The sequence below is a fragment of the Monodon monoceros genome, unplaced genomic scaffold, assembly GCF_005190385.1.
Source record: "Monodon monoceros isolate NGI ecotype Baffin Bay Population unplaced genomic scaffold, NGI_Narwhal_1 Super_Scaffold_9, whole genome shotgun sequence".
NCBI lineage: Eukaryota > Metazoa > Chordata > Mammalia > Artiodactyla > Monodontidae > Monodon > Monodon monoceros.
Genome location: NW_021703786.1, coordinates 7,895,440 through 7,922,018, shown reverse-complemented (window position 1 = coordinate 7,922,018; position 26,579 = coordinate 7,895,440). Strand labels below are relative to the sequence as shown.

At 37.1% G+C, this 26,579-nt stretch overlaps 1 protein-coding gene across 3 annotated transcripts in view; it reads left to right on the top strand.

Annotated features, from left to right (window-relative positions):
• Positions 1-26,579, top strand: part of TRIM37 (tripartite motif containing 37) — a 114,699-nt gene that overhangs the window by 38,217 nt on the left and 49,903 nt on the right. For all 3 annotated transcript variants that reach the window (XM_029211623.1, XM_029211624.1, XM_029211625.1), the window contains exons 12-15: positions 5,316-5,392; positions 20,961-21,140; positions 24,132-24,246; positions 25,127-25,345. In XM_029211623.1, coding sequence (XP_029067456.1) covers positions 5,316-5,392; positions 20,961-21,140; positions 24,132-24,246; positions 25,127-25,345 — 591 coding nt within the window. The remainder of the gene's footprint in view (positions 1-5,315; positions 5,393-20,960; positions 21,141-24,131; positions 24,247-25,126; positions 25,346-26,579) is intronic.

Genomic DNA, 26,579 nt, shown 5'->3' with positions numbered 1-26,579 from the left:
GCTTAAAATTGAAGTGGAAAAACTCCAGTGATCTTAATAGAGAAAAAATATTTATGAACACTTTACAATTGCTATATAATTGTAGAATATCAGAGTGTCACATGTATGTATGTATTTTTTAGAGATAAAATAACTCCTGAGTTAATGCTCATGTTTACAATTCAAATTAAGGATTATAGAGTTTTTTAAACATAATCTCTTCACATTACACCTGTATCTCCTTTCTTCTATTCTAGGAATCCTACTTTTTGAAGCCATAGGAAATGATAGAATTATAATCTCATAATCAATCACTTATTTGCCTTATTTCACCTTACAAACACAAAAATCTCAGAAGGGGAACTCTAATTCCATCATTGATTTGATTACTGAGAAATGTTTAAAATTTTATTTGGAAATATACTCTCCACATTTCACTATGCCATGTCTGGACAACAGTTAGGTTGTTCAAAGCTTGTTCTCTAGTAAATTCTACTGGAAGGGCTAATGAAAGCAATATTTCCTGAATTTTTGTGTGTTGAAAATAGTTTGTATCCTTTATAAGCTAAAGCCAGTATTGCTGGATGCAAAATTCTTGGCTCATGTTTTCTTTCACTGGGTATCTTAAATATTCAATTCCATTTTCTTTTGGTAAAGTCTGATGATAAACTGATCCTTAAAATGCATTTGCTAATATTGTCTGGATGCCCAAATAATCTAATTCTTTTTTTAAGTTACATAATTTACTACTATATGTTTTGGTTGTTCTCGGTCAGTATTCTCAGTTACATGCTGGGCTCTTTCAATATGTAGTTTTAGACTTTTTAAAGAAAACGTTTCCTGAATTATAGTTTTAAATATTTACTTTGTTTCTGTCTTTGGTTTTCTCTCTTGGGACTTGTATTATCTTCATTTTGCATCTTCCTTGCCTGTCTTCAATATTTACCACTTTCCCTCTGAACTTCTCAGCTTTTTCTTCATTTCTTTTTAATTTTTAAAATTTTCTTTTGTTCACTTATTTTTTGAAAGATATAAACTGTTGTGCTTATTTGCTCTTGTGTTCCTTTTAGTTCAGTCTTTATTTCTTAAATAACTTTTCCTTTTATTTCTCTTTCCTTAGTCCTATTACCTGATTTCTGAGTTTTTCTAATACTGATTTGTGTTATTCTTTCATATCATATTATTTTCTTATTTTTTCTTTTCTTCCTGTGGGCCGTCATATTATTTTCTTAGTGTCTATTAGGTTCTTTTGAAATGGTTACAATTTTGATCTTTGAGTATGTTTTTCTAGGGTGCTTTCATTGTCTGTAGGGATGTTATTCTCTTTATTTCCTCTTTTTTTAATCTTGGTAAGTGATACATAACATAAAATTTACCATTTTTATCATTTCTAAGTGTACATTTAGTATTGTTAAGTATATTTACATTGTTTTGTAACCAACTTCCAGAACTGTTTCTACTTGCAAAACTGAAGCTCTCTGCCCGTTAAACAGTAATTCCCCATTTCCCCCTCTCCTCAGCCCCTGGCAACCACCATTCTACTTTCTCTATGAATTTGACTACTCTAGATACTTCATATATGTGGAATCGTAACACAGTAACATCTTCTTGTTACTGGCTTCTTTTACTTAGCATAATGTTTGTAAGGTTCTTCCACTTTGTAGCATGTGTCAGGATTTCCTTCCTTTTTAAGACTGAATAATATTCCATTGTATGTATATACCACATTTTGTTTATTCATTCATCTGTCAGTGGACACTTGGGTTGTTTCTACCTGTTGGCTATAGTGACTAATGCTGCTGTGAACATGGGTGTGCAAATATCTCTTCAATATCCTGCTTTTGATTCTTTCAGATATATGCCCAGAAATACTATTGCTGGATCATACGGTAATTCTGTTTTTAGTTTTTTGAGGAACCATATTGTTATCTACAATGGTTGCACCATTTTACATTCCCACCAGCAATGCACAAGGGTTCCAGTTTTTCCATATCTTTGTCAATACTTTTTGTTTTCTGTTTCTTAGATAGTAGCCATCCTGATGGGTGTGAGGTAATTCATTGTGGTTTTGATTTGCACTTCCCTAATGATTAATGTTGTTGAGCATCTTTTTATGTGCTTATTCATGGCCATTTGTATATCCTGTTTAGAGAAATGTGTATTCAAGTCCTTTGCCCATTTATTAATCAAGTTTTTTGTTGTGTTGTAGGAGTTTATATATTCTGGATATTGACCCCCTTATTAGATACCTGATTTACATGTATTTTCTCCTATTCTGTAAGGTTTCTTTTTACTCTGTTGATTGTGTCCTTTGATGCACAGAAGTTCTTAATTTTGTTGTTGTCCAGTTTGTCTATTTTTGCTTTTGGTTTCATATCCAGGAAATCCTTACCAACTCCAATGTCATGGAGCTTTTCCCCTATGTTTTCTTCTAAGGTTTTATAGTTTTAGGACTTATATTTAGATCTTTGATCTATTTTGAATTAATTTTTTTATGATGTAGGGGTCCAACATCATTCTTTTGCATGTGGATAGCCAGCCAGTGTGATAACAATCAGAAATCTGGTGCCTTGCTTTCTGAGAGATTTCCTCGTTCTTCTCCCCTTCTCATCTGGACCTTTTCCTTCCTTTGTTTGTATTATTTCTATGCTGTTTATCTTTTATTTTCCTCCTAGCATTTCCTTTGCAGTCTTTGGACCTGTCATAAAAGGCCGTACATATTCGTTTTTAAGAGTTTAGAGTGACTAGACTGCATTTAGTTTTCAGACTTTTTAATGTTAGGCCCCCTTATACCCAGTTGGTATTATATTGAGCAACTCTTCAGTTTCAGCTGTCATGTGGCTTGTGATGCTTTTCAGTGACTAACTTTTGTCCATCTTGTGGTTTTCCTTCTTTCGGGTCCATTAGATGTCCCATTGCTTCTCTTTCCTTTCTCCCACACTGTTGATATCATGCAGGTCTTTGTGGTTATAATTGGTATGTCTTTACCTGCTTGTGTTTTGGGGGTTGTGGAGATAACCTGTCATTTAATTTTGTTATAAATGTTGTTTGTGAGCTTTTGGCTTTGTTGTTCAGTTGTTTTGTTTTATGTTTGGATTTAGAGAGTTGTAAAAACTATGCTGCCATTTTGGCAGTCTTCCCAGAATCCTCTGCCTATTGAAATTCTTAAAGCTAGGGACTTCCCTGGTGGTGCAGTGGTTAAGAATCCACCTGCCAATGCAGGGGACATGGGTTCAAGCCCTCGTCCGGGAAGATCCCACATGCTGTGGAGCAACTAAGCCCGTGCGGCATAACTACTGAGCCTGTGCTCCAGAGCCCATGCACCACAACTACTGAGCCCGCCTGCCACAGCTACTGAAGCCCGTGTGCCTAGAGCCTGTGCTCCACAGCAAGAGAAGCCACCACAATGAGAAGCCCGCACACTGCAACAAAGAGTAGCCCCCGCTCGCCACAACTAGAGAAAGCCCACATGCAGCAACAAAGACCCAACGCAGCCAAAAATAAATAAAGAAAGAAAAGAAAAGAAAAGAAAATTCTTAAAGCTAGTATTTTGTTAGAGGTACAGATGGCATGTCAATAAAAGTAGTAAAAATTTTGTTCCTTAAGATTATGATAGGGCTTCCCTGATGGCGCAGTGGTTAAGAATCTGCTTGACAGTGCAGGGGACACGGGTTCGAGCCCTGGTCCGGGAAGATCCCACATGCCACGGAGCAACTAAGCCCGTGTGCCACAACTACTGAGGCCCTCGTGCCACAAATACTAGCCCGTGCGCCTAGAGCCCATGCTCCGCAACGAGAAGCCACTGCAATGAGAAGCCTGTGCACCGCAATGAAGAGTGGCCCCCACTCGCTGCAACTAGAGAAAGCCTGCGCACAGCAACGCAGACCCAACGTAGCCGAAAATAAATAAATTTATTTTAAAAATAAAAAGATTATGATAAAAATTAAGTCAAAGAAATTTCTAATCTTATTATCTGTTAAAATTAGGAGTGAAAAATGTTCATTATCTTTTATTAATTGATTTCATTCCAGGGAAATCGTTTTAGGAGCATAATTTAAAAGAAGAAAAAAACCCCAGCTATTTGAACAAGGATATTGGTTGATTTTTAAAAATCAGTGTAATTTGCTATATAATTTATGTTCAGTAATATTCACTAATTTTAGCAAGTTTTTACAAATATATATAGTTGTATAATCATTGTCACAATCATGACTTTTATCACCCTCAGAAGTTATGTAATTTATCCTTTTCACATAATCCTTTTTTCTCCTTTCCTGGCCTCTCTGCAACCACTGATCTGTTTTTGTTACTATAGTTTTGCTTTTCCAGAATTTCATATAGTAGGATTATACAACATATAATCTTTTGTGTCCAGCTTTTTTCACTTAAGTGATGATTGATTTATTCGTAATATTTATTGAGTGATTACCATGTCAAACCCTGAAAGCTGCCTCAGGACCTTTTGGAGCAAAGTAGCCTAGAAATGAAGGGGTTAAGAAGTACGTGTACCCCTCTATAGACATATTCCTGCCCTCAGCCCTCACAGTCTAGTTGGGGAAACAGATCTTTATACACATAGTTATAACAAATATAATCTTCTCACACAGTACTGGAGAAATACAGAGGGGAATAATTGTACTCATAAAAATCTCTGTAACAGAAATTTAAACAGCTTTTCAATCTCCAGACAGAATCTTATGTGGAATCCTAACATATAAAACATAGAAATTGTGGGTTCGTGCCCCGGTCTGGGAAGATCCCACATGCCGCGGAGCGGCTGGGCCCATGAGACATGGCCGCTGAGCCTGCGCGTCCAGAGCCCGTGCTCCGCAACGGGAGAGGCCGTAGCAGTGAGAGGCCCACATACCGCAAAAAAAACCAACAACATAGAAATTATATTTAATTACTTTCAACATCAATCAAGTGTTTCTTTTTTTCTATTTTACTCTCTTTTGATCTTATATATCTTTTTTTTTTTTTTGTCTCATTCCTAGTGAAATTGAGGCTTTTCTTTTTTTGGCGTTTTTCTTTGGGGTTTTGATTTTTCTTGGAGGCTCATTATTAAGAATTCTGTATGTGTTAAAACTCTTAACTCTTTCCATAGTAGTTGATGTTTTCTTTAGTTTGTATGCTTTCATATTTTTTTTTAATTGCAAAAGTTTTAAATTGTTATAGATTCAGACCTCTTGGTCTTTTTATTATCTCTTATTGTTTTTAAGCTTAAAACTACTTTGGCATCCAGATATCTGTATTTTGTTTGTTTCATTGTGGCTTAAATTTTTACATTTAAATTGATCTGGAGTTTGTATAACATCTTTTTCTTTTTTTTTTTTAAGGATGGAAATGGAGTTGTTCGTGGTTACTACTTATCTGTGTTTCTGGAACTCTCAGCTGGCTTGCCAGAAACTTCCAAGTAAGACATGCAATTAAGTAACAAACTTTAGTGTGTGTTTACATACCTTCTTAGCATTTTTTATTAACTACTTTTGTTAATTACTACATTATGTCTGTTAAGATGTATACTAGTATGGAATCCCTGGAATAGTGTGATGGCATAGACTGACAGTTCTCAAATTATATGGCCTCAGGACTCTTTATACTCTTATTAAATTTTACTGGGAATCCCAAAGAGTGTTTCTTTATGTGGGTTTTATCTATTGATATTTTCTGAATTAGAAATTGAAACAGAAAAAATTTTAAGTTTTTATTAATTCAGTTTAAAGTAATAATAAACCTATTACATATTAACATAAATAACATTTTCTTGAATAACTGTTTTTCTAAAGCAAAATAATACTTGGTGAGAAAACTTATTGTTTTGTGTTTTTAAAAAAATCTCTTAATGTATGGCTTTTCAATTTACTGTAATAAGTTGTTTTGGTTGAAGTATATGTATAAAATCTGGCCTCAGGGATTTTGGATTTCATATGTAGTTGGGAAAAGTTTTTTATATGAGATACAATTCACATACCATAAAATTCACCTTATAACTAAGTGTACAATTCAGTAGATTTTAGTATAGTCACTGAATTCTACAGCTATCACCAATATCTAATTTCAGAACATTTGATCACCCCACAAAGCAACCCTGTACTCATTAGCAGTCACTTCCCTTTCCCCTCCCCACCCAGTCCCTGACAACCATTAATCTTTTTGTTAGGGAGGAACGCTTTAAAAAGCAGTTTTAGATAACTGTGAATTATCTTTGATTTTACCCCCAAATTGAACAAGTGGTTGTTTCTTAAATGTAATTTGCAATATGAAATCTGGAACCATATCAGTGAATTTATTTCACTCTGTTACATTAAAATCTGTTGGTTTGGTATGAGATGTCTGCTTCCAGTTATGATGGAGTAATGGAAGTAACCGTTTCTTCTGCAACAACTGAAAAGAAAAATAACATTTCCTAGACACTGGATATGAGACAACAAATGAAAACAATCCCTAGAGACAATAAATAAATAAATCAGATCTATGATTGCCTCGCTTAACCTTGAGAAAGTTTTCAGGCTGTAACACGTGGAGGCACACTGCAAGAGTCTGGCTGACTCCTTGAGTTGAGGAGACAGTGCTGAGTGTCTAGGAAGACCAGCGCACCTAGAGTGCAGTGGACAGAACACCAGAGGAGAGAGCTGCACAAAGAACTCCAGAGACTTGTGGAGAGTTCTCTTCAAATATCAGCAGAGTACTGAGTAGGGCATGCACGTGAAGAAACCTGCCTGAGGTTGGGAGAATAACCATTTGAAAGGATTAGAGGGAGTGGTGCCTGGTGCCAGTAACTGTGTCAGTTCCTACCACTATAGTGGAGAAACTTGTAATCCATGGGACACTGGGTGAAGTACTCAGGAAATTTTTGCCTCGCTAGTGGGGAACAGTTAGTCCTAGACTGGACACTGCTCCAGACCCATCTAACAAATAAAGGCAAGACCTGAAAGGATCAAATTGTTTCCAAGTAACCTAACTGCATCCCAGAGCAGAGCGCAAGAAAATTTATAAGATTACAAAAATATCCAGCACCCAACAAAGTTAAGTTTACAATGTCTGTTGTTCAGTCAAAGATTAATTGGCATGCAAAGGGGCAGGAAGATATAACCAATACTGAGGAGAGTAATCAGTTAATTTAAATTGAGAAAGAACTGTTTTTTTGTTTGGTTTTTTTAATGTGGGTTATATCTATTGGTATTTTCTGAATTAGAAATTGAAACAAATTTTAAAAATCAATTCACTTATAATAACCTATTGCATATTAACATAAATAACATTTCAATGAATAGTAACTTTCTCTAAAGCAAAATAATATTTGATGAGAAAACTTGTACTGTTTGTGTTTTTGGAAATCTTTGTATGGCTTAAAAAAAGACAACTGGATTCTCATGTGAGAATTACGAGAGAATATTTAAGACAGTTTTTATAACCACTCCATTTGTTCAGAAGTTAAATAGAGATATGGAAGATATAAAAGACCCAAATTGAACTTCTTGAGAATGAACTATATTTGAAATGAAAAATACACTGGATGGCATGAACAACAGATTAAACATTGCAGAAGAAAAGATTAATGAACTTGAAGGCATTAGCAGTAGAAACTATTCAAAATATGAACATAGAAAAATGAATTCCTAAACTGAAAAACAGCTTGAAGTAGCTTAATGTACAGATATCTGGAGTCCTCAAAGGAGGGGATGGGAAGAAAAAAGTAAATACTTTCTGAACTTGATGAAAGCGTTAAATCCACGGATCGAGGAAGTTCAGTGAACTACAAGCACATGAAACATGAAGAAAACACCAAAGCACATGATAATCAAATTGCTCAAAGCCAGTGATAAAAAAATCTTAAACTGGCAGTGAAAAAAAAGATGTTATATTTAGAGGCAAAAGATAAGGGTGAAATCAGGTTTCTCACTGGAAACAATACAAGTGAAATGATAATACAGCAACACTTTTAAAGGATTGAAAGAAATATTAACCTAGAATTCTATAATCAGCAAAAATATATGTTAAAAACTATAGTGAAACTAAGACATTTTCAGGCCTGGACTATAAGAAATGTTAAAGTGCATGCTACAGATAGAAGGGAAATAATACCAGTTGGACCTCTGAATCTAAACAAAGAAATGAAGAGCATCAGAAATGGAAATTGCCTGGTTAAATAAAATTTTTTTCTGTTACCAAAGTAATTTTAAATGATAATTGTTCAATCAAAAATTATAACATTGTATTTTGGGATTTTTAACCTATGTAGAAGCAAAATACATGATAATAACAGCTGTATAAAGACCAAAAGAGTAGAGCATGGAAGTATAATGTAAGATTCTGACAGTATATGTGAAGTGTTATAATAACAATTAAAGCTAGACTGTGATAAGTTAAAGATACGTACTATCCTATTTCTGTTGCCTGCTATAACAAATTACCACAAACTTGCCAGCTTAAAACAATAGGAAAAATTTCCCTCACAGTTTTGGAGGCCAGAAATCCAAAAACTATTGGTAGGGCAAAATCGAGGTTTCAGCAGGGTTGTACTAGCTCCAGAGACACTAAGGGAGATCCATTTCTTGCCTCCTTCAGCTTCTGCTCGCTGCCAGCATTTCTGGGCTTGTGACCATGTCACTCCTGTCTCTGCCTTTGGTCACATGGCCTTATCTTTTTTTGTGTCTGTCAAATCTTCCTCTTCTTTTCTCTTACAGTGACACTGATGGTTACATTCTGAGTCCACATGGATGTTCCAGGATAGTCCCCTCATCTCAGGATCCTTGGCTTAATCACAACTGTATATTCCCATTCACACGTTCCAGGGATTAGGATATTGATATCTTGGGGACACTGTTCAGCCTCCCACAACTATAAACTACAAAGCCACTGCTAAAATGAGAAAGACATTTAGTTTATAAAGCAACAAAGGGGATAAAATTGAAACAAATCCTAATCTTAAGGAAGGCAGGAAAAGATAACAGGTAACAAAAAACAGATGGGACAGATACCAAGATGTGGTACTATAAATGGTCTACACACCCCAATTAAAAGGCAGAGATTGTCAGATTGCCTAAAAAAGCAAAACTCAAGTGTATGCTAACCCCAAGAAACATACTTTAAATGTAAAGATATACAATACTAGTACTAATCAAAACCAAGTTGGAACTGTTGTTTTAATATCAAAGTAGATTTCAAAGGAAAGCATATTACCAGAGATAAAGAACTTTATTTCATAGTGATAAAAGGATCAGTTAATGAAGAGGACATATAACGACTATAAACATTTCTGTTTATACCCTGATAACAGATCTTCAAAATACATGAAACAAAAACTGATAGAAGTATAAGGAGAAATAGACAAAAACTAATCTCTCAGTTGATATAACAGGTAGGCAGAAATCATCAAGGTTATAGTACATTTGAATAGCACTGTCAACCAACCTGACCTGATTGACATTTATAGACCATGTGATCCAACAGTAGCAGAATACAAATTATTCTTACGTGTGCACAGAATATTTACCAAGAAAGACCATATTCTGGAACATAGAACATGTCTCAATAAATTCATAAGTATTCAAATCATTCAGATTGTTTTTTTACCATAATGGAATTAATTTAGATGTTAGTAACAGATATTTTGAAAATCCGACGTATTTTAAAGTTAAATAACACACTTCTAAATAACCCCTGGATCAAAGAGGAGATTATAAGAGTTTCTTTTTAAGTGTTTTAAACTGAATTAAAATGAAAACACAACATACCAGAATTTGTAGAATGCTGCTAAAGCAGTAGGTAGGGGGAAATTTATAGCACTAAATGCCTACGTAAGTGAAAAGCAGAAAGACCTTAAATCAGTGATGTCAATGTCTACTTTAATAAACTAGAAAGAAGAAGTTAAATGGAAAGTAAACAGAAGAAAGGACATAACAAAGATCAAAGAGTGCAGTGAAATAAACAAACGCTGTAGAGAAAATCGTTGAAATCAAAAGGACAACAAAATTTGAGGGCTAATACTATATGACTAAGATTTATAATAAGGCCACAGCATCAGCATAATACAACATAGTATTAGCATAAGAATAGACAGATGAAGAATGGAATATACAGATTTCTTCCACTGTCCAAAAGGAGAGCGGTCCTATGAAACCTTTCGTAGGCTGAAATGGCATAAAGTGAAGGAACAATTTACCTTAGGACATATCTTGCTAATGGATGCACAAAATATATCAGGACGAAGCATAGATACTCACAGACACAGTTGAAAGCTATGGCGGCTTGATACTGAGATGCTGGGTATGATTCCCAGGGAAGGAGCTTGGCGGTGCCGCTCTTGCTGCTTGGAGCATGCCTCTATAATGGCTTTCTACAAAATAAGCACTGAATGCTGTTTTCACTTTTCAGCTTTTTTTGTAAAAACAAAATTTCTCTTCAGATTTATTTTGGTTAGCAAAAACAGGTACTAGTGTAGGTTCTTTTGTAAAAGTTAAGTGGCATAAAGAGAATGTTCAAAAATGGGGGATACCTGTACTATGATTCTAGAAATAAACACACATTCATTAGGAAACTATTTTTTGACAAAGATGCAAAGACAGTGCTATGGGGAAAGTGTAGTCTTTTCAACAAATTGTGCTTGGACATTTGGCTTTACATATGCAAAAAAATTGAACTTGGATCCATACCTCACACTATATACTTAAACTTACTGAAAATTGATCATAGACCTAGATTTAAGTCCTAAAACAATAAAACTTACTGGACACAACATAGGAGAAAATTTTCCTTTGGGTTGGGCAATGATAGTTCAGTTACAATGGAAAAACACAATCCATAAAGAAACACATTTGTAAATTAGGCATCTTGAGAATTGTAAAGTTCTCTTCTTCAAATTATGTGGATTTGTATCAAGAATATATAAGGAATTTGAAATTCAACAATAAAAAAATAAACAAGGTCTCTTTTCCGTAAGGGCAAATAGTTTGTCAGACACCCCACTAAAGAAGATTTATGGATGGCAAAATAATCCTGTGTAAGATGTTTAATAGTATAAGTCGTTAGGGAAACAGAAATTTATCTACAGGACTTCCCTGGTGGCGCAGTAGCTAAGAATCTGCCTGCCAATGCACGGGTCATGGGTTCGATCCCTGGTTCAGGAGGATCCCACATGCCACGGAGCATCCAAGCCTGTGCACCATAACTACTGAGCCTGCACTCTAGAGCCCGCGAGCCACAGCTACTGAAGCCCACGCTCCTAGAGCCCATGCTCTGCAACAAAGAGAAGCCACTGCAATGAGAAGCCCATGCACCGCAACAAAGAGTAGCCCCCGCTCTCCACAACTAGAGAAGGCCTACACGCAGAAACGAAGACCCAACGCAGCCAAAAACAAATAAATAAAATAAAGAAAATTTTAAAAAAATAGTAAATTAAAAAAAAAAAGAAATTTATCTACAATACCATTGTGTCCTATTAGAGTGGCTCTAATTACAGAGATCATACCACGTGTTGCCAAGAATATAGAGAAATTTGAAGTCTTATATGTTTCTGGTGGGAATGTAAAATGATACAACCACTTTTGTAAACCATTTGGTGATTTGTTAAAAAGTTAGACATATGGGCTTCCCTGGTGGTGCAGTGGTTGAGAGTCCGCCTGCCGATTCAGGGGACACGGGTTCGTGCCCCGGTCCGGGAAGATCCCACATGCTGCCGAGAGGCTGGGCCCGTGAGCCATGGCCGCTGAGCCTGCTCGTCCAGAGCCTGTGCTCCGCAACGGGAGAGGCCAAAACAGTGAGAGGCCCGCATACCGCAAAAAAAAAGTTAAACATACACTTACTGTGTGACTCAGCTAAACGACTCCTAGATATTCACCCCAGAGAAAAGGAACTAGATGTCCATTCAGAGACTTCCAGAAATGTTCATGGTAACTTTATTTGGAATAGCCAAATAAAATCAACCCTAATTGCCACCAACAGATGACTAGATAAGCAAATTTTGTTATGTCTATACAGTGGAATAACGCTCAGCAATAAAAAGTAATGAACGGTTGATACGTGCAACAATGAGAATGACTTATTTTTTTATTTCTTTTAATATTTACTTATTTATTTTGGCTGCGCCAGGTCTTAGTTATAGGATCTTTTAGTCGTAGCATGCAGACTCTTAGTTGCAGCATGCCTGTGGGATCTAGTTCCCCGACCAGGGATCAAACCCAGGCCCCCTGCGTTGGAAGCACGCAGTCTTACCCACCACCAGGGAAGTCCCTAGGAATGACTTTTAAATTAATTATTCTTAGTGAAAGCAGCCAGATAAAAAAGAGCAGATATATATGATTCCACTTATATAAACCTCTAGAAAAATGCAAACTAATCTATAGTGACAGAATGCAGGTGTGCGGTTGCTTAGAGATCAGACAGGCTGGGCTAAGGTTGGGTGGAAGGTGGAGGGAGAAGGTAAGAGGGAAGAATTACAAAAGGCAGAGGAAACTTTGGGGATGATGGATATGTTTAGTATCTTGATTGTCATAATGGGGATGCTTTTATGGGTATATATAAATGTGTGAAACTTATCAAATTATACATTTCAGTTACAGTTCATTAAAGCTGTTTTACCCATTGGTAAAATGTCATTGGCCTGTCTTATACTTTGCATGGATCTTTTACTCATGCGTGATTTTGTAACAACATGGAATAATCATTTGGAAAATAACAACTTAGTAGTGTTGACACATTTCATTATGCAGTATCAGTCACATTCATGGATATCACCGTTTTCACAACGAAAGTCTTGAAGTATTGGAAAGCTTTTAAGCTCATGTGGTACATACAAATTTTCCAGGATTATGTTTTTTCACTTGAAAGTGTGTTTTATCATTGGCAACAAACATTGACAGTTCTTTTCCTTAGTTGTTTTGGCACAGAAAATGTCTGCTGGGTATCCACAACCAAATAACCATTGTTTGTCAGTTCTCTGAATTTGAGGTTTCACAAAAAAAGTGACTGATGATCTTGGAACTCAGCTGAACAAAGTGATTTTTCCAAGGCAACCATTGCATATCACAGTGCAGCATAAGTACTTTATGTATATTTCCCATTTGCGACACCAAGCATTGAGGTTTAATAACATCTATCATTTTTACTACTTCTTCAAAGACATTCTTTTTCTAAAAAACTTTATTTATTTTATTTATTTATTTTTGGCTATGTTGGGTCTTCATTGCCGCGCATGGGCTTTCTCTAGTTGCGGCGAGCAGGGCTGCTCTTTGTTGAGGTGCGTGGGCTTCTCATTGTGGTGGCTTCTCTTGTTGCGGAGCACGGGCTCTAGGCGTGCGAGTTTCAGTAGTTGTGGCACACGGGTTCAGTTGTTGTGGCTCACGGGCTCTAGAGCGCAGGCTCAGTAGTTGCGGGGCATGGGCTTAGTTGCTCCACGGCATGTGAGATCTTCCCGGACCAGGGCTCGAACCTGTGTCCCCTGCATTGGCAGGCGGATTTTTTTTTTTTTTTTTTTTTTTTTTTTTTTTGTGGTATGCGGGCCTCTCACTGTTGTGGCCTCTCCCGTTGCGGAGTGCAGGCTCAGCGGCCATGGCTCACGGGCCCAGCCACTCCGCGGCATGTGGGATCCTCCCGGACCGGGGCACGAACACGTGTCCCCTGCATCGGCAGGCGGACTCTCAACCACTGCGCCACCAGGGAAGCCCAAAGACATTCTTGAGAGACATTGAAAAATTTTTTTCCCATCTGAAAGTGTGTAGCAGTGAATATAATGATTACTGGTACATTTTAACTACCGTTGCTTTTGCACCGTTAGTGCAAACGTCAAACACTGCGAAAAAGGCAAATAACATCTTAGCGTTATCATGAAGATAGTTTTGACTTTTTGGATCACTGAAAGGATCATGGGAACTGACCCCCAGTGACACAACTTCTGACATAGACTAACCTTAGTGCAGAATATTCTTGCCATGACTGGTGAGTCAAACTACGAATAATGCTAGTAATATGGAAAGGATTCTGGCCTCTGAGTTGTAAGTATGTTTTAGTCATAGCTCTGTTCCAAATCTCCTGTGTGATCTGAAACAGTGGACTTACCTGTATTGTTATTATAACAGCTCACCTCTGCTGAATATATACTCTGTGCTATGCACTGTGCCTTGTATAACTCATTTTGCTTTACTACCACCTCGTGAGCTGTTAAATGCTATTTATCACTCCCATTTCACAGGTGGAAATATCATAGCTAAGTTATTCACTCGAGTTCAGCATTGTTAAGGTACAGTCTTTTTAACATTTTTTTCTTTCTCTGTATTCTTTGTTCTTAACCACCAAGCTCTGTTTTATTTCCTGAAATCAGCCCTTGTGATTGAGAAGGTGGTTGATCTTAGGCAGAATTATAAAAAGTTTAGTGATTATAGGATTTTGTTCATAACCCCGTTGCTACCATTAATCTTGGTTCTCTTCTTGTCTCTTGATTAATTTATTTCCTATATATAGGCATACTTCAAGATATTGCAGGTTTGGTTCCAGACCACCACAATAAAGCAAGTTACATGAATATTTTGCTTTTTTGGTGCATATAAAAGTTATGTTTAAACTATACTACAGTCTATTAAGTGTGCACTAGCTGTATGTCTGAAAAAAAATGTACATACCTTAATTTAAAAATACTTCATTACTCTAAAATGCTAACCACCAGTGAGTCATAATCTTTTTGCTGGTAGAGGGTCTTGCCTCAGTGTTTGATGGCTGCTGACTGATCAGGGTGGTTGTTGCTGAAGTCTGGGGTGGGTGTAGCAATTTCTTTAAACAAGACAACAGTAAAGTTTGCTGCATTGATTGACTCGTCCTTTCGTGAATGATTTCTCTGTAGCATGCAATGCTGTTTGATAGTATTTTACCCACAGTAGAACTTCTTTCAGATTTGGATTCAATCCTCTCAAACCCTGACTCTGCTTTATCAGCTAAGTTGATGTAATATTCTAAATCCTTTGCTGTCATTTCAACAATCTTTACAGCATCTTCACCTGGTAGTAGATTCCATCTCAAGAAACCCTGTTGTTTTGTTTGTTTGTTTTGCTTATCCATAAAAAGGAACTCCTCATCCATTAAAGTTTTATCATGAGATTGTAGCAATTCAGTCACATCTTCAGGCTCTACTTCTGATTCTCATTCTCTTGCTATTTTTACAATATCTGCAGTTACTTCCTCCACTGAATTCTTGAACTACTCAAAGTCATCTGTGAGGTTTGGAATCAAGTTCTTTCAAAGTCTCCTTAATGTTGCTATTTTGACCTCTTCCCACAAATCATGAATGATCCTAATGGCATCTAGAATGGTGAATACTTTGCAGCAGGTTTTCAATTTACTTTGCCCAGATCCATCAGAGCAATCACTGTCTACGGCAGCTGTTGCCTTACGAAATATATTTCTTAAATACTAAGACTTGAAAGTCAGAATTACTCCTTGATCTGTGGGCTGCAGAATGGATGTGTGTTAGCAGGCATGAAAACAGTGTTAGCCTTGTACGTCTCCATCAGAGCGCTTGGGTGACTAGGTGCATTGTCAATGAGCAGTAATATTTTGCAAAAAATCTTTCTTTCCAGAGCGGTAAATCTCAAGTGGGTTTAAAATATTCAGTTAACCATATGTAAAGAGATGGGCTGTCATCAGGCTTTGTTGTTCTCTTTATAGAGCACAGGCAGAGTAAATTTAACATAATTCTTAAGGGCCTTAGGATTTTCAGAATGGTAAATGAGCATTAGCTTCAACTTTTAAGTCACCAGCTTACATTAGCTCCTGACAAGAGAGTCAACCTGCCCTTGGACGCTTCAGATCCAGGCATTTACTTCTCCTGGATAGCTTGCTGCAGCTTCTGTATCAGCACTTCTATGTTATGGAGACAGTTTCTTTCCTTCAACCTTATGAACCACCTCTGCTAGCTTCAGACGTTTCTTCTACTGCTTCCTTGCCTCTCTCAGCCTTCGTAGAATTGAGAGTTAGGGCCTTACTGTGGACTAAGCTTTTGGCTTAAGGGAGTGTTGTAGCTGGTTTGGTCTTCTATCTAGACCACTAAAACTTTCTTCATGTCAGCAATAACTGTTTAGCTTTCTTAATCATGTTTTCACTGGAGTAGCACTTTTTAATTTGCTTTTAAGAATTTTTCCTTTTCATTCACAACTTGGCTAACTGTTCGGCACAAGAGGCCTAGCTTTCGGCCTATCTTGGCTTTCAACATGTCTTCCTCACTAGCCTTAATGATTTCTAGCTTTTAATTTAAAGTAAGACATGTGACCTTTTTCTTTCACTTGAACACTTAGAGGCCATTGTAGGGTTATTAATTGGCCTAATTTCAATATTGTTGTGTCTCAGGGAATAGAAAGGCCCAAGAAGAGGGAAAGAGATGGGCGGGGAGGAGGGACAGATGGCTGATAGGTGAAGCAATCAGAACACGCGTAACATTGATCAGTTAAGTTTGTCATCTTATATGGATGTGGTTTGTGGCGTTCCAAAACAATTCCATCGAAGGTCACTGGTCACAGATCATGACAACAGATGTAACAATAATAATGTGAAAGTTTGAAATATTGTGAGAATTACCAAAATGACACAGACATGAAGTGACCAAATGCTGTTGGAAAAGTGGAGCCAATAGACTTGTTTGATGTAAGGTTGCCACAAACCTTCAATGTGTAAAAATGTAGTATCTGTGAAGTGCAATAAAGCAAAAACAATAAAACAAGATGTGTCTGTACCTGTTTCTTGTCTTGGGAAGATTCTCCTTCTCTTACTGGTATGTAGATTTTTTGACATTTCTATTGTTTTTGGTACAGGTTTCATCTTGGGTACTTTTATTGTTGACATATATACTTCAGGAATTTAAAGTTTACATTGTCTTATAAGCAGTAATAACATTATCAGTGGTAATGAAATATTATCATTCAGGATACTAAGGTTGAAAGAGATTAGAATTTGTGTATTTGTTAGATATTATCTGAATACCTTAATAAGAATGTTCTATTTGGATAAAAACAGACATCTTATCCTCTTTTTTTTTTTTTTTTCTGGCCATGCCATGCAGCTTGTGGGATATTAGTTCCCTGACTAGGGATTGAACCCGCACCCTCGGCAGTGAAAGCGCAGAGTCCTAACCACTGGACCGCCAGGGAATTCCCTTATTACCTGTTAATTCTCTTAACACTTTGGCAAGCCTAGAGAAGAGTCTTGAATGCTTTCTTATTAGTTACTGAAACGTCATTCAATTATGAAATTGAGAGTTTAACAGTGAGGTAGTTTTACGGTCAAAGTATGAAATAAAAATGTAAATCATTGTATTATCTAGTAGATTTTAATAACACTTGGGACTCTGCAGAAGTACTTTCATAATTTCATTATACTTAAATATCTTTCTCACTGTGTGTGTTATAATACACCTATGTAGGCTTTCTGAGGAAATTTGTGCATGAGTGACATCCTTGAATTGACTCTTAACAGTATTTACTAATCTGACTTTTGTTTTAGAGAAGGAAATTTCTTTGAGTTGCTTAAGCAAAGAGTAGAACTTTCCCTTGGGGAGTAATATTAATGAGACTAAAATTTTAAGTTAATAATTGTTAAATTCATTCAGACTTTCAGTTTGATAAAAGAAGGGAATTTAAGTTGAAATATTCAAATTTGAGGTTTTAGTTTTATCTAAGATTAGGGTTGAGATGCTCTATAAATAATTTAACTTGGATTAATTGCTGTATTTAATAGAAACATAGGTATATCTCTGTCATGATTTTAAAGAACTAATGCAGATGAAACAATGATCTTTTTTCAAACATTATATGCTTTTTCATACAAAAAACTGATTTTTAAAAAAGTGTTCTATATTGATTTAAAATTTTTACCTGTCTTGATCCTGGATGTATTTAACCATCTGCATTAATGTCTTTCTCCTTAGATTTTCAATATTCTTGGTTGTTTCTCTGAATTTTGAATTTTTTTACTACTCATTTTTAAAATAAAAGTAAAAATTTTTTTGAGGTGAGATTCATATAATATGTAATTAACCATTTAAAAATACACAGTTTAAGGACTTCCTGGTGGCACAGTGGTTAAGAATCCGCCTGCCAACGCAGGGGACGCGGGTTCGAGCCCTGGTCCGGGAAGATCCCACATGCCACGGAGCAACTAAGCCCGTGCGCCACAACTACTAAAGCCCGTGCGCCTGGAGCCCTTGCTCTGCAACAAGAGAAGCCACCACAATGAGAAGCCCACGCACCGCAATGAAGAGTAGTCCCCACTCACCTCAACTAGAGAAAAGCCTGCACGCAATGAAGACCCAACGCAGCCAAAAATAAATAAATAAAAAATACACAATTCAGTGGAACTTAGTGCATTTCCAGTGTTGTACAGTCACCACCTCTCTCTAGTTTCAGAATGTTTTCATCATCCTAGAACACCTCGTACCCATCCCTTCCTTCCCCCAATCCTAGACAACTACTCTTCTCTGTGTATTTGCCTATTCTGGATATTTCATATAGAAGTTCATACAATTTGGGATCGTTTATGTTTGGCTTCTGTTTACTTAGCATAGTGTTTTCAGGGTTCACCAAATGTTGAAGCATATATCAAAACTTCATTCCTTTATATTGGCTTAACAATATTCCATTGTATGTATAGACCTCAATTTGTTTATCAGTTCATCTATTGATTGACATATGGGTTGCTTCCATCTTTTGGCTATTACGAATAATCCTGCTATAAATATTCATGTATGAGTTTCTATATGGGCATATGTTAATTCTGTGTTTTTAACGTTTTGAGAAATTACCAAACTGTTCTCCACAGTGGCTGCACCATTCTCTGTTCCTACCATTTTAAGATTACATTTTATAGCCATCCTAGTGAATATGGAGTGGTATCTCATTGTGGTTTTGACTTGCATTTCCTTAATGACCAGTGAAATTGAACATCTTTTCATTTGTTTTTTTTGCCATTTGTATATCTTCTTTGGAGAAATGTCTGAAATTCAAGTCTATTTTCCATTTTTAAATTAGGTTGCTTGTCTTTTAATTGTTGAGTTCTGAGAATTCTCTCTGCATTTTGTATACTAAACCCTTATCAGACATATGATTTGAAAACTTTCTCCCATTCTGTGGGTTGTATTTTTGCTTCCTTGATAATGTCCTCTGATACACAAAAATTTTAAATTTTTGCGAAGTCCAAATTACCTATTTTTTTCTTTACTTGTTCATACTATTGGAGTCAAATCTACGAATCCATTGCCAAATTCGAATTCATGAATATTTACCCCTGTGTTTTCTTCTAAGAGTTTTATAGTTTTAGCCCTTACATTTAGGTCATTGATCCATTTTGAGTTAATTTTTGTATATGAAATTAGAAAGTTGTATATGAAATATACATATGAAATTTGTATGTGAAATTTGCACGTAGCAATCAGATTTTCTCAGCACCATTTGGGTTTTTGTTGTTGTTGTTGTTGTTGTTGTTGTTTTTGCATGCGGGCCTCTCACTGTTGTGGCCTCTCGCATTGCGGAGCACAGGCTCCGGACGCGCAGGCTCAGCGGCCATGGCTCACGGGCCCAGCCGCTCCGCGGCATGTGGGATCTTACCGGACCGTGGCACGAACTCGCGTCCCCTGCATCGGCAGGCGGACTCTCAACCACTGCGCCACCAGAGAAGCCCTTTGTTGTTGTTTTGATTTATTTTGTTTTGGTGGGATCCCAGTTGCTTGACTAGGGATTGAACATTTCACTGCAGTGAAAGCAGAGTGTCCCAGCCACTGGGCCACCAGGGAATTCCCTCAGCACTGTTTGTTGAAGAAACTTTTTTCCCTATTGAGTCAGAACCCTTGTCAAAAATCAATTGCACACTGATATTGGGGTTTATTTCTGGACATTTAACGGCATCCTTTGCCTTACAACTGCCATAATAATTAGGCAGACAAAATATCACAGCTTTTGTATTAGTTTGTGCCATCAATCTGTATAATGCACTGTGAGAGATACTAACATAAAAATCATTTGACGGTACTTAAATACGGTTGACCCTTGAACAACGCAGGGCTTAGGGGCGCCAACCCTCCACACAGCCAAAAATCTGCATGTCACTTACAATTGGCCCTCCCTATCCTGGGTTCCTCTGTATCCATGGTTCTACGTCCTTGGATTCAAACAACTGCAGATTGTGTAGTACTATAATATTTACTATTTAAAAAAAATTCACATTTAAGTGGACCATTGCAATTTGAACTTAGGTTGTTCAAGGGTCGCCTGTACACGTTTATTTGTAGATAAAGAGCTGTAATTTTTTCTTTTGCCTTTGCAAGTAGAAATAGCAGACTGAGGTATTGGGTTTTTCTTTTAAAAGTTTATCTCTGCTAAAAAAGAAGCTTTATGCCTACTGTTGGATGTTTCTTCTGATGATCTTTATTTTTTCACTTCTCTTTCTTGCAATAGCAGTACTTTCTTACTAAAAATGACTTCGAAGACTTGAGAGTTTTATACTATATAAGATACGCAAATCTAAATTTACTGGCTTTCCCATTTATACTTATTTTCTATTAGAAAATTTTATAGGCTTGAATTGCTGAATACACAGTTGATTTATGATAACTTGAATTGGAAAAATAGAGTATTCAAAATTTATTATTTATTTACCTCAAAGAAAATGGCAGAACATTGTGAGGAAACATAGGTCATGAATATATAGAAAAATACATAGTGTTGCTAAAATGTGTAACTTTGAAAGTACTATTTTATACAAAATTTATTCATTATTTGAGGTGGTATTTTATACCTGCTATATTGGTAAACATTTTTAAAGGGGAAGAAGGACCTAGTGCCAATCATATTGTGGTAGCCCATTTATATTACTGTTGTGACAGTCCTTTCTGAAAGACATGTAACTGTGTATATCAATAAGTTTCTTCTTAGGTACTTAATCACCTTAATGTTTTGATGTCATTTATTCTTGCTTTACTAACTCTATATTAATAGTCTTTTCAATTTTAGATACGAATACCGTGTAGAGATGGTTCATCAGTCCTGCAATGATCCTACCAAAAATATCATTCGAGAATTTGCATCTGACTTTGAAGTTGGAGAATGTTGGGGTTATAATCGATTTTTCCGTTTGGACTTACTTGCAAATGAAGGATACTTGAATCGACAAAATGATACAGTGATTTTAAGGTAATAGGAAACATTTATATCATGGCTTTTATCACAGGGAATAATGTCATCAGAATTTTAAAGTCTTTTCACTTAACAAAGATGAATATCGAAATTCATTCTAACTCTAACCTTACCATGTTCTTAATCATTTAATTTCAGAAGTCCTGTGTGGTCAGTGAATAAGTTTGTCAGAAATGTGTTTGACATCTAGTTAGTAGTTCCATAAAAAGTAAACTACTGGGGCTTCCATGATGGCGCAGTGGTTAAGAATCCGCCTGCCAATGCAGGGGACTCGGGATCGAGCCCTGGACTGGTAAGATCCCACATGCCACAGAGCAACTAAGCCCATGTGCCACAACTACTGAGCCCATGCACCACAACTACTGAAGCCCGAGTGCCTAGAAGACCATGCTCCGCAACAAGCCACTGCGATGAGAAGCCCACGCACCACAACGAAGAGTAGCCCCCACTCACCGCAACTAGAGAAAGCCCGTGTGCAGCAACGAAGACACAGTGCAGCCAAAAATAAAGTTTTTTAAAAAAATAAACTACTACTTCCAGTAAATGTGGTAATGTCCCATTTATCTATTGAACTTCTAGCAACCTCACCATTTGGAAATCCAAGAACAGTGTGGGATCAAGTGCTTTTTTTTTTCACGGTACACGGGCCTCTCACTGTTGTGGCCTCTCCCGTTGCGGAGCACAGGCTCCGGATGCGCAGGCTCAGCGGCCATGGCTCACAGACCTAGCCGCTCCGTGGCATGTGGGATCTTCCTGGACTGGGGCATGAACCCGTGTCCCCTGCATTGGCAGGCGGACTCTCAACCACTGCGCCACCAGGGAAGCCCTCAAGTGCTTATTTTTTTCCACTTGGCATTGTGTATTATGTTTGATGACTGGTTTTGAAAGCTTAATTTAACAAAAAGATTTTCAGTTTCTTCTAGATAACAGCAAATTAAAAGTAAGGGAATAGAGATGAAAATTGATGAAAATAAACTAAGTGATGGTAGTTGGTGTGTTATTTGCAAGAAAGGACAGAACATAAACAGTGACTATAAAGCTACAGCCCTATTTAATATTGGGGTAACCCTTGTAATTCAGTTTTGGGGCATCATTGCACCATGGTTTAATTTGATGATCAAAATGCAAGCTTGAGTTTTAAAAAATAAATTCAGGGACTTCCCTGGTGGCACAGTGGTTAAGAATCCGCCTGCTAATGCAGGGAACACCGGTTTGATCCCTGGTCTGGGAAGATCCCATATGCCGTGGAGCAACTACGCCCATGCACCACAACTACTGAGCCTGCGCTCTAGAGCCTGCGAGCCACTACTGAAGCCCGCGTGCCTAGAGCCCGTGCTCTGTAACAAGAGAAGCCACCACAATGAGAAGCTCACGCACCACAATGAAGTGTAGCCCCCGCTCACCACAACTAGAGAAAGCCCGCATGCAGCAACAAAGACCCAATGCAGATGGAGCCAAAAATAAATTTATTTTAAAAATTTAAAAATTAAAAAAAAAAAATTCAAATATGTTTTGAACTGAGTGGTTTCAGAATGTTTAACAGTTTAGTAAGTTTCCATCAAATAATTTTAAAAGCTCTTTTCCTTAAAAGAGATTTGAATGTACTCTTTTAAATTTCACTTATTCTGATTTCTTTGTCCTTGAGCATGCTGGATGAGTTGCTGTTATATCACCCTTTACTATTATGTGTTCTTCATAACTTTTCTGGGAGAATAAGGACGTATAAAAAGAGATTATTGCATTTTGAGTGTAGAAAAAAATTCATGTTTTTGTCATCTCTTTTGGGGGATTATTTTAGTATCATTTTATAACCTTTTAGGTTTTCTTAAATTATTCACTAAAAGAAATATGAATAATTTGTTCCTGTTTCACACTTTAACCAGAGAGGATTGTAAAACTATTCAGTACTAATTTTACCAGCCTGCAAAACAGCCTTTTTTTTTTTTGCGGTACGCGGGCCTCTCACTGCCGTGGCCTCTCCCGTTGTGGAGCACAGGCTCCGGACGCGCAGGCCCAGCAGCCATGCCTCACGGGCCCAGCCGCTCCGCGGCATGTGGGATCCTCCCGGACCGGGGCACGAACCTGCGTCCCCTGCATCGGCCAACCACTGCACCACCAGGGAAGCCCAAAACAGCCATTTTTTATGACCTTAGTCATCTCTTTATTGGAGTCATAGTAATGTAAATGGAGTCATGTTCAGCTATCTAACAAAGGTAGGGACGGGTTTTTTTTGCTTTAATAAGTATTAGTTTTTTTAAAGTACAGATAACTCTGAAGAGATCAAGATTCTATCGTGTATCCATTTATATGCTTTAATATAGAGATACTTGTTTTTTTCCTAACCCCAGCTGAAATATGCCATATTGTGATATATGGAGAGTTTTGATTTTAAACTGCTATCTGGATGGGGTTGGGAATGTAGGTTATTCAGAGCGTGTAATTCTTTGAGGGACAGTAAAGCAGTCCTGGGTAGTTGACCCTTTACGTGATTTTTTTTTTTTGCTGTGGAGTAGGAAATATGGGAACGGGAGATAGAAAAGGCATGACAGAGCAGTGCCTGAAACAAACTTCGTCTGTTTTACTAGGGTCTGACCTAGGCAAGAAAGGAGAAGGAAGGCATTAGCTGTCTCCTTCCTGCATAGTGTGATCCTCTTCTTCCCAGCTTATGATCAACACTGTATTTGAGCTAGATTATTATAGTAAATATGTTTTAGTAGATGAGTTTGGAAGTTTAACTGTGATGTGTAATGTTATTTCTTTAGAAAAATACAGTTTGAATTTAGACAACTGACTTTTCAGAACCATGTCATTATAATTTGTGAACTACATATATAAATGGCAGATACCAGGAGCTCTGAGTTCTGAATTTTGGCCTTATAATGTAATCAAGTAAACTTAAAATTCTAGAATTTATAGTTATAGATTTAAGGCTTGGTTCATAATATTTTACTGTTTGGATTATTTTTCACGTGCAGTTATTCTTTTAAGGTTTCAGGTTCGTTCACCAACTTTCTTTCAAAAATGCCGGGACCAGCATTGGTATATTACTCAATTGGAAGCTGCACAGACTAGCTATATCCAACAAATAAATAACCTTAAAGAGGTAAGCAAAAAAACATATTTGGTTTTAGTGTTTCATATTGTCTTACCGGCGTATTACATTTGTAATTAGATTTTGGATATTATTGCTGTTTGTAATTTTGTAGAAAAATCCACTTGTTCTTTATTCTCACTACCTCTGAACCTCTAATTCTGGACTGTCCAATTCAGTAGCCACTAGCCACATGTGGCTGTGTAGACATAATTAAAATTAAAAATTCAGTTCCTTATAGTAGCTAGCTTGTATTGGGAATTGCAGATGTAGAACATTTCCATCATTGCATAAAATTGTATTGGGCAGTGCTTCTCTAGTTGAGGCAAACTCTGTGTTTCTCTCAGTGACTTGGGTATTTCTCTTTCCCATGCTGTTTTGAATTTAGAGGATTATAAGCTATGGAACAATTGAATGTTGCCCTATCTTGAAGTCTCACTATTGTTGAACTGAGCGCTGGGGAGGATCAGTTAATGAATTTTTATTTTACAATGGTAGACTAAATTATGTAAGGGATGTTTCTTTCTACAAGTGGATGTGGGGGTGTGATGAGAAGTTTGAAGTGCTGAGAGTGGTTAATATATGACAGAGGAAAAGATGAATATTTTCAAAAATTTTCATGTTAAGTTAAACTGCCTGTATTTACTATGCGGTTTGCTGATTGTGTAGCTTGGGCTAGAAATGAGAAGAAAGATGAAAATAAATTGGGCAGTTTTTCTTTGTCATAGATTTTTCCATAAGCAAAAGTCAGGAAGATATGAGATAGATGGTGCAAGAAATGGTTTTATGAACATCTGGATATATGGTTTGTTTTTTTTTTTTGCTTGAAATAATTTTACTGTACGAGTGGAGGACTGCTTATGACTCTGCTTGTGTTGTTTTGTTTTAAAAGAGACTTACTATTGAGTTGTCTCGAACTCAGAAATCAAGAGATTTGTCACCACCAGATAATCATCTTAGCCCCCAAAATGATGACACTCCTGAGACACGAGCTAAGAAGTCTGGATCATGTGCTGACATGCTTCTCCAAGATGGTCCTACTACAGCTTCTGTAAGAGAGGCCAAGGAGGATGAAGAAGATGAGGAGAAGATTCAGAATGAAGATTATCATGTAATAATTAGACCTATTTTAGATTCATTTTGTGCTTGAAAAGAGAAATGATATCATGGTTTCCAACATATGATAGGGGGAATCAATGTGCTGAAAATCTTGTCCACTTATATTTTCATTATTAGTGTATGCCCTTTTATAACTGTTAATAAGTCAGAAGTTGTTGCATCAAAATTATTTCAAGGTTCTAAAAATTAATTTATTGTAGAAAACTGTACATTCTACAAAACAAACTGTGATGTACATTTTAGAAGCTATGTAAGTTGTGGATTTTTAAAATGTGTCCTGGGGCTTCCCTGGTGGCGCAGTGGTTGAGAATCCACCAGCCGATGCAGGGGACACGGGTTCGAGCTGTGGTCCAGGAAGATCCCACATGCCACGGAGCAACTAAGCCCGTGTGCCGCAACTACTGAGCCTGTGCTCTAGAGCCCGCGAGCCACAACTACTGAGCCCATGTGCCACAACTACTGAAGCCCACATGCCTAGAGTCCGTGCTCCGCAACAGGAGGAGCGATCGCAATGAGAAGCCCACATGCCACAACGAAGAGTAAACCCCACTCGCCACAACTAGGGAAAGCCTGTGCCCAGCAGTGAAGACCCGACGCAGCCAAAAATAAATAAATTTAGAAAAAAAATCTTAAAAAAAAAAAGGTGTCTGCTTTCCGTTCACTGAATCTAGTTAAAGTACCTTATCATTGCCTATGTATGTAGGATGATTTAGGTTTTGGGAGATAGCTAGGTTTTGTCCCAGCTAAACTACAACTAGAATGAGATTTCAAGAAGTGGTTGTTATTGTTTAAGATGAGAGACAGAAGGAGAGAAAAGCTCTTTTTGAGGCTTCAGGTATATGTTATAATGAAGGAGCCAATGGGGAGAAAGATTGAAAATAAGGTCCAGGTATTAACAAAACCATTTATTTAAGGAGATAATAGAGGTTGGAATGGAGCACTCAGGTGAAGCAGTTAACCTTTGATAGAATGAGTTAAAGGTAGGGTGGAGTTTGCAGGTAGGGCAGCTGAAAGTTGTGGGCATTTATGCTTAACAGCCAGTATGTTTTTCTTTGTAGATAGGTGACAGGGTTTTATAATCAGGTTGAGGATAATAGAGGTTAGATAGGTCTTGAGGAGTGATGGTTTGAAATGTTACTTTGTGAGGAAGCTGATGTGGACTATATGAAGCATTTCCAGTCATATTGAAGGCCCAACTGACATTGGCAGAAATAACTTATTAGTGG